The following is a 13,350-nucleotide window of genomic DNA, read 5'->3' as shown; positions in this document are numbered from 1 at the left end:
GAAGCGACCATAGCCAAAGAATCATCAATTGTGATCCTTTTCTCATGTTCTTTTATTCATATATATCAATATGTGTTTAGAAATCACGAGAAGTTAATTCATCCCTAGGTTAGGTCATTAAAAAGAAACTTCCATGTAATCACATAATAAATCACAATGATTACTAATTCTAATTTTGCTGGCTAGACAAAGTTTAACTATTTTCATCGTTAATTAGATTTAGCCAAACAAATAGTAATTGTTGCTTACTTTCATGTTCTTAAATTTTTCGTTTCCGGTTATAGCTCCTAGGAGTAGGTAGTGTGACAGATCGAAGAGTGTCAACGACCAAGACATGGACTTAACTATTTTGATCAAATATATATTGAAAATAAGTAATCAGTAGTACTTTGTATTTATAGTTTGTAATTACTCAATTAAGTTAGAGAAGAAAATCTACCATAATCTCTCTATTAAGGTCATTCAACCAATAATTTGTCACGAGCTAAACCCCCTGCTATTTACTAATAACCTAATCAAATTTGCGATAGTTTAGTTGAAGCAGGGCAATCTTTGTAGATACAAACTCCTTCTCGGAAAAAGTTACTCCCTTCGTTTTATAATGAGTATCACTTTAGCCAAAAAATTGTTTCAAAATGAATGTCACTTTACATTCCCAATATAACTTTAATTTTTTTCTCCCAACTTTACTTTCCACTTTTCTCTCGCACAATTTTCAATACAACTTTAAGTTTGTCCTTTTCTTCGGCAGTTTAATAAAAGTGTTATGTCTAATGATTATTTCATTTCAATCCTTAATTTATGTGTAATTAACTAAAACAACACTCATTTTAAAATGAAGGAGTACTAGTTACCCACAAACTAGTACACTTGCTAGTTTCTTTGTAGGGATCGTACAACTAATTTTTGTTCATCAATTATCTCTTAATTATTATTGACTATACAGCTGTCATATAACATCAAACTTTTATGTTTTGACTGGCATAGCAAACTTTATTACTTTATTGGCATATGGAAAGGAGAAAGCGTCATTCAAAAACAAAAGCTAATAATCAGGTTTATATTCATCCTTTAAAATAAGAAATGATATCTATACAATTATTTTTAAATAATTTTTATGACAATATTTTCTTTTATATTTGTATTATGTTTTTTTTCATCGTTTTATTGTTTTCGGTTTTGTATAAATACCTCATCTTCTTTATAAAAGTAGGGTTGTCCTAAAAGTGTCATACAAATGGTTTTTAAAATAACATAACTCTTCAAAATAATAGATATGTATGTAATAATTTATTCATAATAAGTGAATTAAAATAATACTTGGGGCTTATATATTTTTAAAGAATTTATAGTTGCTATAGCTTAACTGTAATCTATTTATTTTTTATAAAAAAAATAAAATTACGATAAGCTAGAAGATGGTGTTTCGGTTTAAGACAGAGAAAAATCTCAAGATAAATGATATTTGTACAACCATTTTGCGACAACTTTCTCTCTCATACTTACATTATATTTTTACTTTATCTTCGATTGCTTTGATTTTCGTGTCAATATCTACTTTTTTCTTTATAATTCTATGCTTGTCAAATAAGTTGTCAATCAAATTGTTGTTCAAATAACACATCTTAAATTCTAATTCAAAGAACACAATACAAAAATATTTACATTATCCTTTGTTTAAGGGGCTTAACAAGCTTAAACTTAGGAATCTCTCAAACAAATTCAATGTTTGTCTTTTAACCACTAGACGTGACGCTTGAAGTTTTGGGTTTACTTTCACTTAAATCAAGAAAAAAAAACGTAATAGCCGTTTTGTCCTTCATGCTTTAAAATCATAAATGGATTCACGAATAAAATATGAGAATTGCTCTTTTCACATCTATTTTTGCTCATTCCCATCTAACGTGAGTTAACTCACGCTGAAAAATACACCTACGTGAATTAACTCATATTGAAAATGCACATGCGTGAGTTAATTCACGTTCCACTATTTTGACGGAACGAACAAAAATAGGTGGGAGAAGAGCAATAACCATAAAATATATATTTTCAATTTATTTACTTAATAATATATATTTAAGAACACTAACTTGACTACATAATACAAAAAGAAATACTAATAAAAAAAACATATTATTTGAAAATATCTTATCAACAAAATTAGACAAACTTTTGCAGCTTCAAAAGTAAGATATATTTGGTTTCAAAAGCAGCACTGCATGATTAAAGTTAAGTGGCAGTGGTATGAAGACTTAACATCAGTCAACACTCATTGAGTCTTTCAGCAACAATAAAAGCACATACATTGCACACAAGCATAGCACACCTGGTGACAACTATTGCTCAAGTGAAGCTCACTAAATTCCTATCTACCAACCAACAGGTTCAGAATCTATGTTCATTTCTCTTCTTGTTTTTCAATTCTTATTCTATTTTGGTTTTCATTATAGTCTACTAACAATTTCTTGCCCTTACATATGTTTTGTCATTAGCAAGTTTTCTCCAGCAAAATATATGTGCGTGCATAATTGATTTTGCGTTTGAAAAATCTCAAATTTATACCATGATGATTAGAAGATTTTATAACACAAAATCAAACACTGTTGGTTGTTGTATTCACTTATTATTATACACTAACTGGAGTTAAACTAATGGCCTTATATATAATTTTGTGTCCATGTATATTTCTTGATTAGCAAGTTCTACAAATGCATGTGATCGTTCACTTTAGGCCATTTGGGAAACTCATATCATTGCTTCATTGTTTCATAAATATGATACCAAATTAGGATTAAGTTTAGCTTCAAAAGTAAGATATATTTAAGAAGTAAAGCAAAATTTCACTTTTTAGATACATTGAATAATTAATGTATGTAGTCTAAAATAAAGATTAGAACAAAAACAACTGCATCAAACTCCAACAAACTATGTTGTGCTCACAAAAATGCATGTGATCGTTCAAATGCATGTGATCACATCGCAAACTGCAGTGTAGATAGTGCAACGACCGCATCAAACTCCAAAAACTATGTTGTGCTCACAAAAATTATTTGTCTTTATATAATTGATTTAGAGGGTATATTAAATATGGGTTAAATAAGTTTTTCGTCTATGTAAATATATCAAATTTTGGTTTTGGTCCCTAAAAAATAAAATGAGATGTTTTCATCCACACAAAATTTTTTGTTTTATTTTTTGTTCCTAATGGATATAATTTTGATATGTTTTTGACATTTTTTGAACATAATAAACGGATATAACATGATACAATTTAAACATAAAAGAGTTATAATCTTGAAATTCACATTAACATAAAGTGGTCTTTAAGGACCCAAAAACAAAATAAATTTTTTTGTGTGGATGAAAACATTCAATTTAATTTTTAAGGGACTAAAATAAAAATTCGTTATATTTATAGGGGAAAAAAAGATTTTTGAATTATAAAATAGGTAATGGGTAATAATGTTTAATGATAATAAAAAAAAGGTCATGTAAAGACACAAGTTAAGGAATTAAAAAAGGAAATAAGAAATAAAAGTTGTATTGAAAACACAAATAATTAAACTTTTACAATATTGAATACACAAGTTTCAAAAAAATATTTCTATCTTTAGTTTTTTAACTTATGTCTTAAGGGCACAAGTTAACATTTCCTTAAAAAAAAAAAAACTTAATGTATTATTTTTAGTCCTTCCTGTTTTATCATGTTCACGAAAGTAGCTTCCCTTTTAAAATCAAAGTTTTGGTCACTCAATTCTCATTTTTGGCATTTTGGTCACACAATTTGTATTTTTTTCCCCAAACTGATGGTTTTCCCTCCTAAAAAAAGTTAGTAAATTTTGGCCCAAAAAATGGTATTTTCTCTTCATATCCAAAATTCAAGCCACCATTTTTATAGGCTAAAAGTCTAATTTATGACAATAATTGCAACATAAGTGATATTTTAGGGACCAAAAAGTTTAAGGAGAACTATTTTCGTAAGCGTGATAAAATACGGGAATAAAAACTAGATGACATGAAGCAAACTATGATTAGAAAATACGGGAGTAATGCCCAGCCGACTTAAGATATCATCCCAAAACATTCACCTACACATATTTGAGAAGATAATCACATCTTTTCCTACCTTCCAAAACATTCCCAAGATAAATGAGTTCGGTCGACTCAACATGTGTACACCCCTAAGTAGAAGAGTGAAGATGCTCCTAAAATTCATTGCGTTAAGTGGGAAAAGGTGTCATCGACTTAGGTTCCTAAGATAAATGAGTTCGGTCGACTCAACTAGTGTACACCCCTAACTAAAATGTAATCAATTGGTACATACACTACACAAATAACCATCTATATTGATATGATACAAGTATAAAAGTGTTCTGGTTGCTCAAAATGATCCTCACATGTCACAGGGAAAAATAATATCATGGCACCTGCTAATACTTCTGCTGCTGCTTTATCTGAAACTGAATATGAAATGGTGAAAAACATCATTGACATTGAAGTTCTAGAAGAGTTAAGTTTAGCAGATTGTAGCATCTACAAGGTTCCTCACAATCTCCGAAAAGTGAAACAAGAAGCTTACACTCCTCAACTAATCTCAATTGGTCCAATTCACCTTGGAAATGAAGAACTTCAACCAATGCAACAACACAAAAAAAGGTATTTCCATTTCTTCTATGAGCGTCTATCTCAATTCAATCAACAATCCATGATCAAGAACTACAAACTCTATCTCGAAAACAAAGAACAAGAAATAAGAAAATGTTATGCAGAGAAATTTCCCAACATAAGCAAAGAGAAATTTGTGGAAACAATTTTGTTGGATGCTGTTTTCATCATGGAACTTTTGTTGAGAAACAGTTCATGGAAGTCGGATACATCAAAACATGAACATGAATACAAGCAATCCAAGTCATTTAGATGGAAACATAGTGATGATTACATTCTAACACAAGCTTGGCTCAGCAAAAGCATCACAAGGGACTTGATTTTGTTGGAAAATCAGATACCTTTTTTTGTATTGAAGCATCTTTATGACACTGTCGTCCCGAACGACGACAAAAAACCAAATCATGAAGATTTTCTTGATCTTGCACTCGAGTATTTTGCATTCTACGACACTCAGAAATCGTCATCACTTGAAACGAAGTTTGTTTTGGATAAGAATCAGACAAAAAAATATTATTATGTGAGTGGCGTAATTGGTGATGTTGGTAGTGGTAATTCAGTTTCCAAGAAAAAACATTCTGATAAATCTATGAGCAGTAACCATGGGTTTCAAGGTCCCAAACATTTCACTGATCTGATAAGGTTTTTTTACCTTCCAGCTGATTTAGGAAAGAGTGATTGTTCTCATATTTTCCCAAGAACAGTAACAAAGTTAATGGATTCTGGTGTGAGTTTTGAGAAAGTTGTGGGGAGAAGATTACTAGACATAACATTTGAGAAGAAACCATTTCTAAGTAATTTTCTCTGCTTAGGTTGTTTACCTTCATTTTTATGTTTGAATCATTTCAAAGCGCGTCTTAGGATTCCGCAATTGAAGGTTGATCACACAACAGAATGTGTTTTAAGGAACCTCATTGCCCTAGAACAATGTCAATATCAAGAACAACCTTATATATGCAATTATGTTTCACTTGTTGATTCTCTTATACATACACAGGTTGATGTTGATTTGTTGGTCGAGAAGGAAGTGATTGTGCATGAAATGGGAAGTGATAAAGAAGTTGCAATGCTTGTTAATGGTCTTTGTAAACATGTTGTGGTGAATTCAACTTGTTACTATGAGATTATTAATGAGCTTAATAAGCATTATCAGAATATTTGGAACCGTACCATGGCTGCATTATGGTTGGTGTATTTTAGAGATGCTTGGAGAGCTAGTTCTACTTTGGTTGGGATTGCTTTTCTTGTTTACACTGCATTCAACTTTGTACGTCTTGCCAAGATTCTCTTCTAGTAGAGAAACTTGAAAATGTATAATTCGTGGTTTGGATTATTATCATAACTAGATTGATGTGTGTGTTATGTGTATTTATTTATTTTGGTCTAAGTATAGTTGTTAAGATTCACCCTTAAAGTGAATAAGTGGGTAATTTAGAGTTCGAAATCCCACTGGTATATACTATAGTGTCTCTGCATGCTCGCGGGAATTGTGTAGCTTGTTTATTGTGTACGAATTAATGAATAAATAGTATTAGTGTGTCATGTAAGTTTGCCAAGTATTAAACTCTGAATTTTAATTGTACCACTATATAATATTTACGGTATTGAAGGGTTTATGCAAAGATATGAATGATTTTGCAATTAACGTGAGGGGTTTAAGGTTTTAAATTGAGTAGGTTATCACGAATTTGTAGAGATAATTGGTAAGAATTCAAATCGGAATACAAGCGAATCTTCCTAAATCATTAATTTTTTTTTTTTGAACTGTATTAACTTAAAACAGTATTTTGCAAAAGTGTTTTTCGTTTATGAGATCCAGTAGAAATGAAGGTGACAGTGTCAATAATTCAATATTATTGTGCAATTTCATTCACTTTAGAAAAAGGTACAGCATTTGTCAAAAAGAAGAAGAAAAAGATAAAGCCAAAAAAAAAAGTAGTAATAATTCGCAGTGTCGTGGATTGGAAAATAATTGCTATGGTATATTAGATATATATATATAGGCTTAATTACTCTTTTTGGTCCCTTAACTTATTTTTTGGTTTCGTTTTGGTTCCTTAACTATTAAAAGTTTCGTTTCGGTCCCATAACTTATTTTTGGGTATTCTTTTGATCCCTTAACTATTAAAAGTTTCGTTTTAGTCCCTTAACTTATTTTTTGGTTTCGTTTTGGTCCCTTAACTTATTTTTTGGTTTCATTTTGGTCCTTTAACTCTAATACATTCATCCTAACATAAAGGACCAAAGTGGTTGACGGAGGAAGAGTTAAGGGACCAAAACAAAACCAAAAAATAAGTTAAAGGACCAAAACGAAACTTTTAATAGTTAAGGGACCAAAACGAAACCAAAAAGTAAGTTAAGAGACCAAAATGAAACTTTTAATAGTTAAGGGACCAAAACGAAACCTAAAAATAAGTTAAGGGACCCAAAGAGTAATTAAGCCTATATATATATATATAGGCATAAAATAGACTCATCAAATATTTTTTGTCAAAAAAAAGACACATCAAAATACAACAAGAAATTGACTTCAATAGTTATCCAAAAATAAACCTCAAATTCTATGCTTTTTCAAGCCCTAAAAACAAGAGAGTTATAAAAGTGACAAAAATTATTACCAATTGCTCAACAAGTGCAATCCCTAATTTATCTCATTTCCTCTTTCAATCCCTCACTTGATAATTTCCACTCAAGAAGATACTATAGAAATCTTAGATCATTCCTCAAATGATTCCTACCTATCCAAGGTATTTGCAATGTGCATGTTTTTCAATCATAACATCTCACCAAAATTGTCTGCAATATGATTCCTATATTAGATCTTTTTAAGTGATCACTCTTTTGAGAATTGAAGCACTTCAACTTGTCACTGCTCCTTGATTTAGCCGAGTTCCCTTTCATCTTACCTTTTCCTCTTGACATACTCAAGGCTCCACACTATTCTCAACCTTCAAGTCTTTAAGTATGGTTAGCTCCTTGGTCCTAATTGCTAATTAAACCTCATCCAAAACAATAATGTCTTCCTTTGCATAAAGGAATGCATCCTTAAAGTGCTCAAACAATTAGGTAACGAACTCAAAAAAGCAAGGTCTTATCCTCTAACCAAGCTTCACTTCATTATTCACCAAATCATCGATGGTTCTTGCATTTTATCAATTGACCCACTATAGATTTTGACTCTACCATCTGAAATGAATAAAGTTATTTCAGATTTAACCTATGAATCAATGATTTGGTCACATATACCACGTCTAGTTTAGTCCACATGGTCGTCACAGTCTTCTTTAATGCGGCTTACCTCAACATATTTCCTTATATATCATTTATGTCTTCTCTATTTGAGTTAGACTCACATGCTACCTAGCTTCACCATTCAATGCGTCAATACACTTTTGTTGAATCAAAGTTGCTTCCATCTTCACTTTTTAGAACCCAATGTCATTGTTTTTCAAAAATATCTCGATGTCAAATTTAAAACGCGTGATGCTCACTTTAAAGATTTATTCATGCTTGTTGATGGCTGCCACTTGTTATGAAAATAATCAAATCATACAAAGATAATGATGTATGATATATATATATATATATATATATATATATATATATATTATTGTGGTAACCAAAACAAAATAGCCCAATAAAAAATTGTATCAACAAAGAATAAACCTCTATGTGTAATGAAATGAAAATGTAAACAATCAAGCTAAAGATAAACAAGATATATAAATAGAGTATAGGAAAAACATACCAAGATATTATTTACTCAGTTTGACCCAAATTAACCTAAGTCTAGGGATAGAAGCTCTTCAATCTACTAGCAATGAGTCTATAAGAGATACAAAAGAGTTACATAAATTGAGTTGAATAGTACTCAAAAAAAAATTCCAACTTCGACCCTTTCTCCATCTTTTTGGTGGCGTAAACCTTTTTTTGTTGGTGACCCTTTATCAATCTGTCAAAACAAGAAAGTTCCAAAAATACCAAGAAATTATCTCAAACTGCTTACATAGAAAAATTCCTAATTTATCTTCTTTTCCCTCACTTGATAATTTTACTTAAGAGCTCACTAAAGAAAACTTAGATCCTTCCTTCAATGATTCCTAGTTAACCCAAGTGTATGAAAAGTGTTTTTCAACCATAGAATCTCACCCATAACTCCATAAGGCATCAAGTTTTAATCCTTTTAAGTTTTTCTCAAAAACTTATTCTTTTGGTTTCTCAAGATTGGTCATAGAATCCACAAAATTCCGCTATTTTTATAATAGGTCCCCAACCAAGGAGCATAACACTGACATAACAATTAACATACGCATGTTTGTTTATATACAATTTATATCCTTGGGAAATTTCAAGAGTGAGATCATGTGAGATGCTAATGCTAAATGTTTTTAATACATTACCTTTTTAATTTATAATTTTTTGATTTTATACAAGGTTTTTTTTTCTCTCTAGATTACCTTTAAGGAATGATGGGTAATTTATCCACCAACCAATAAAAATGAGCAATTTGTGGTGGAGTCTAAATAGTTCATTGAATGAATTGAAACAATTTTTTACTTTTTTGGTGAGAGGTAAAAGCCCGTTTACTTTGTAAAATTGTATTTTCGCTTTAAAATAATTACGTGTGATTTTTAAAATTAAATATAAATGGATAAAACATGTTTTTATTATTTTTAGGTTTAATTGTATGTTTGGTCCTTATATTTTAAGTTTCATGTTGGTCTCTTATGTTTTAAAAGTTTTAAGTTTGTCTCTTATGTTTTAAACATTTTAAATCGGTATAAAACGTTACTCACATTTGAATAAATTAGACCAATATGTCACTTGGTCGTTGGAGATCTGGTATGAGAATATGAATGTTGAAATTTAACCTATTTACAAAATAAGTTTTAATTAAACTCAATATTATTTGGTCAAAGGGACTAACTTATTTCAACGTGAATAATATTTTGAACCAACTTAAAACTTTTAAAAGATAAGGATCAAACATAAAATTAAGCCGTCTTATTTTTACCAAAGCATCATCTATAGCTTTCTTTCCTAGAGTTGTATCATTTCTAGCAAGCATTTATTTTATCTCTATCACAATTGTTCATTCAAGAGTCTTAAATCTTGTAACAAAAAAAAAAGAGTTTTACATCGTATTATTATTAGAAAGTTAAGATGAGCTCATATTTTAGAAAATGAAAATAGAAAACATTTTCACAAAATAAAAGAGGCATAAGAGTCAACTTACATAGACAACATTTTGTAACTTCATTTCTTCAAATATATGTTAGTTGTAGGAAAAAAAAAACAAGACACTATCAACAATTATTTGGTGGCTTTGTCAGACCAGCTATTTAATTATTTTATGAAATGTGTTATCCCTATCTAGTATTTTATCTTCCCTCAATAATAATGATCCACTTCAAAAGTCTTTCCTCAAATTAAGATGAATACCAACACATTTTATGAAAAATTAAAGCAAAAAATATTTTCAGTTAAACGGGTTTCATGGTTATTTTTAGGCAATAGAGAAAGAACAGTGATATATAGTGGAGAGAACAACTAGAGAGAGATAGAGAATGATTAATAGAAAATAAAGAAAGAACGTAAAACGTATTCTAAGTGTATGTTTGAATTGAAAGTTTTGAAAGGTTTTCGAGAATAACATAATAGATGATTATATACAACATTTTCAATCACATTAAAAAGAGAAGAAATCTATATTATTTTTTTATATATCAATTATAATTTATACTGAAATAGAAGGTAAAGAGACAACAAGTTGCATTAGTATTTTTTTTTCACTCACTTTTTTTGCATGGCATCCCCTTAAATACAATGTCCATAGACCTAGGTGAGACCAAATTGTTATGCATGAGTCTTTGAATTCTTTTTAAAAGGTCAACGGTCTATGGTGCTAGGAAGCCAAAAATTTCAAACGTAAATAGTATGAAAATATGTTTGTTGTCAGAACACGCTTTCTCATGATTGGACACTTTGTTTGAAGCGGCTTTGTTGGCCGCTTGTCCCACGACACAAAACTCTGTCCTGAAATTCTACAAGCGGGGATACTCCATTCAAGTCCACACAAATATGTTTCCCTCCCACCTACTTGTACACCATAACATTTGTTGACTTAAGTGTCAATCTTCTTTTTTGTGGACCAGTCAAGAAGTTCACAAACGCCTCATTCTTCATAGATATTACCGTCTGCTTAAATATATCAAAAACAACATCCCTGAAAAAGTTGTACATGTAATTGAAGCCGGATGTTCCTTACAATGAACGCATGCACCTCAAAGGTATCTAGACATGTCTTCCAACAAACAGGTCACAACTAAACAAATAGAAAATAATGGAATCACATTTAATTTACTTTTAAAAACATTTTCTAGTTTGCTTAAATTATAATGAAAAATAAGTAATTAATTTCATTAACGTATTTAATGTAATAATATTCAAACCCAGGTGAGGGTTGTTGGTCTGAGACCTTAAAATATACTTCCTTCAAGGTCTAAGGTTCGATTCTCTTTACTGATAATTGAGGTGGGCTAGTTATACTTCTTAAGAAAAAACAAAAACTCTATTATAATCATCAGTTTTTAAAATTTGCACGAGCAACTTAATTAACAAATCTCAAGTACTTCTATTCACATCACCAGCTTCAGAAGTGATAACAAGTCTCAAGTACTCATGAACACTAAAACATGCAAAATCACAGCAAAAAAAAAAAGTAAAAATCAAATGGGTGCTCTCCTCTCTTGTGCTCATAAGACTCAAAATGTAAAAAAAAAAAAAAAAAAAAAAAAAAAAAAAAAAAATCAATCCATCATTTCAGGATTTGAATCATCTTACACAAAATCTGAAAATATATCGAAAAATTGGATAAAACTTTCAATACAATAATTATCAAATAGTATAAAACCTAAGAAAACTCTTCTTAAAAGTACGTCGGTGTATTTAAAAAAAGTGAATTAACAAAAGAGAAATGTTAATGGATGTCTCTAGGGCATTCTTTAAGCACTTTAAATGGTACTTCCTCCGTCCCAAATTGTATGACACTTTAAAAAAATATGTCTTAAATTGTATGTCACTTTACAATACCAATATAAAACATTAATGTTATTTTTCCTATTATATCCTTAACTATTTATTACTCTTTCTTCTTTCAATTCTTCATTTATCTTTCTCATACTACCTCTGTTCCTTTTTAATTGTCACTTTTTTAACATTTCACACAAACCAATATAATCAATAAATATTACTACTTTTGATACAATACTTCAACTTTTACTATAATAACCTTATTAATTTAATATCTCATTTTATATATTTATCTCTCCACAATAAATAACTAAGGATAATATTGGTAAAACAACATTTAATGTTGCATTGAACTTTGAAAGTGACAGTTAAATTAAAACAAAATTTTTCTCCAAAAGTGACACTTAAAAAGAAACGGAGGGAGTATCATTTATTAATGATAATTTTGTAAAACAATTCATAATATTTCTTTCTCACACAGTATTAATTACATTTCTTAATATGTGTGAAATGTCCAAAACGTCATACAATTTGGGACGGAGGGAGTAAGTTTTAAATGAAAAGTTATGTAATAAATGCATTGGAAATTATAATAGTTGACTTTTTAAAAGAATAATTTTTAAATTTGAGATACTTAAAGAGTGTCGGGGGCACTCGCTAACAAGACTTGTTGTAGCCCGTAAACCTGTAATTAAGTTGAGCGGACCAACCAATATTAAATTTGGATGTACTAGACATATGACTTTCTTCCTTATGTAAACCATAATATTGACTAAAACAAATCGCAATTATGCAGATTTGTCCTAAAGCATCATATCATAATCACACCCATGCATAAAGGTACGCACAACAGTGCATGCAATTCAACTACTCTTTAAATGGAAAAGCTAATTGCCTGTCCTTTTTCTTCTGTTCCTTCTCTTTAAATGCCAAGTTAGGGTTAAGGGCGTCCATGTGACCTAAATTGTATGAATGTGGTGAACTAAAATTGTTTCGTTAAGGTTTCTGTGGTGGTTATTGAAAAGCAGATTTCTTGCAAGGGAAATTTTTTCAAATCGTGGATAAACCTCTTCATAATTACATTAAGTTAGTAGTTGTCGATTAATTGAATTTTCTCAACAATAATTGGTTGAATGCTAGTAGTATAATAGAAAGGGAAATGCTAACCGGTGCCTCCGGGGCACTGGTTAAGGGTATGAAAAAGGAAATTATATAGTAGTTAATGCATTGAAATTGTGTAATTAATTTATAATAATGTCAAAAACAGTTTCCTTTTATGGTAATAATTCCATTTTATGGTATGCTTAACCAATGCCCCGGGGGCACCGGTTAGCAGGACCCTAATAGAAAATAGTGTATCGAAAAGCTCAAGATGTCATTATCTTTCAACATAAAAAGCTTATCTTAGGTAACCTTGTAGAATCTATTAAATAGTGATCATGGTGGTGGTTTAAAATACATGTCACATGATTCAAGTCTGAACTCTTCATCAATGATGAACGCAACCTATTATGTGGTTGACATCCTCCTTAGTAGTTTGTCTTAATTGGGTCCATTGCGACTTGTAATTGAATATTTTTATTTTATTTCTGACACATCTTGTAACTTGGATAGTGTTTCATTAATATATTTATTGGTCTTTCTTAAAATAAA

At 30.1% G+C, this 13,350-nt stretch overlaps 1 protein-coding gene across 1 annotated transcript; it reads left to right on the top strand.

Annotated features, from left to right (window-relative positions):
• Nucleotides 1-2,226: 2,226 nt before the first annotated feature.
• On the top strand, nt 2,227-6,269 carry LOC25499996 (UPF0481 protein At3g47200). Its single transcript, XM_013588304.3, has 2 exons — nt 2,227-2,383; nt 4,407-6,269. Exon 2 carries the CDS (start codon nt 4,421-4,423, stop codon nt 5,957-5,959), a length of 1,539 nt encoding a protein of 512 aa, XP_013443758.2. The 5' UTR covers nt 2,227-2,383; nt 4,407-4,420; the 3' UTR covers nt 5,960-6,269.
• The last annotated feature ends 7,081 nt before the right edge of the window (nt 6,270-13,350 follow it).

This window comes from Medicago truncatula, chromosome 8, assembly GCF_003473485.1.
Source record: "Medicago truncatula cultivar Jemalong A17 chromosome 8, MtrunA17r5.0-ANR, whole genome shotgun sequence".
In the NCBI taxonomy this organism is placed as follows: domain Eukaryota; kingdom Viridiplantae; phylum Streptophyta; class Magnoliopsida; order Fabales; family Fabaceae; genus Medicago; species Medicago truncatula.
The sequence above is the reverse complement of the archived record's forward strand: the minus strand, read 5'-3'. Positions and strand labels throughout refer to the sequence as shown.

Excerpts from the sequence above, each read along its gene's own strand:
- LOC25499996 (XM_013588304.3), top strand. The coding sequence starts at position 4,421 with ATGGCACCTGCTAATACTTCTGCTGCTGCTTTATCTGAAACTGAATAT.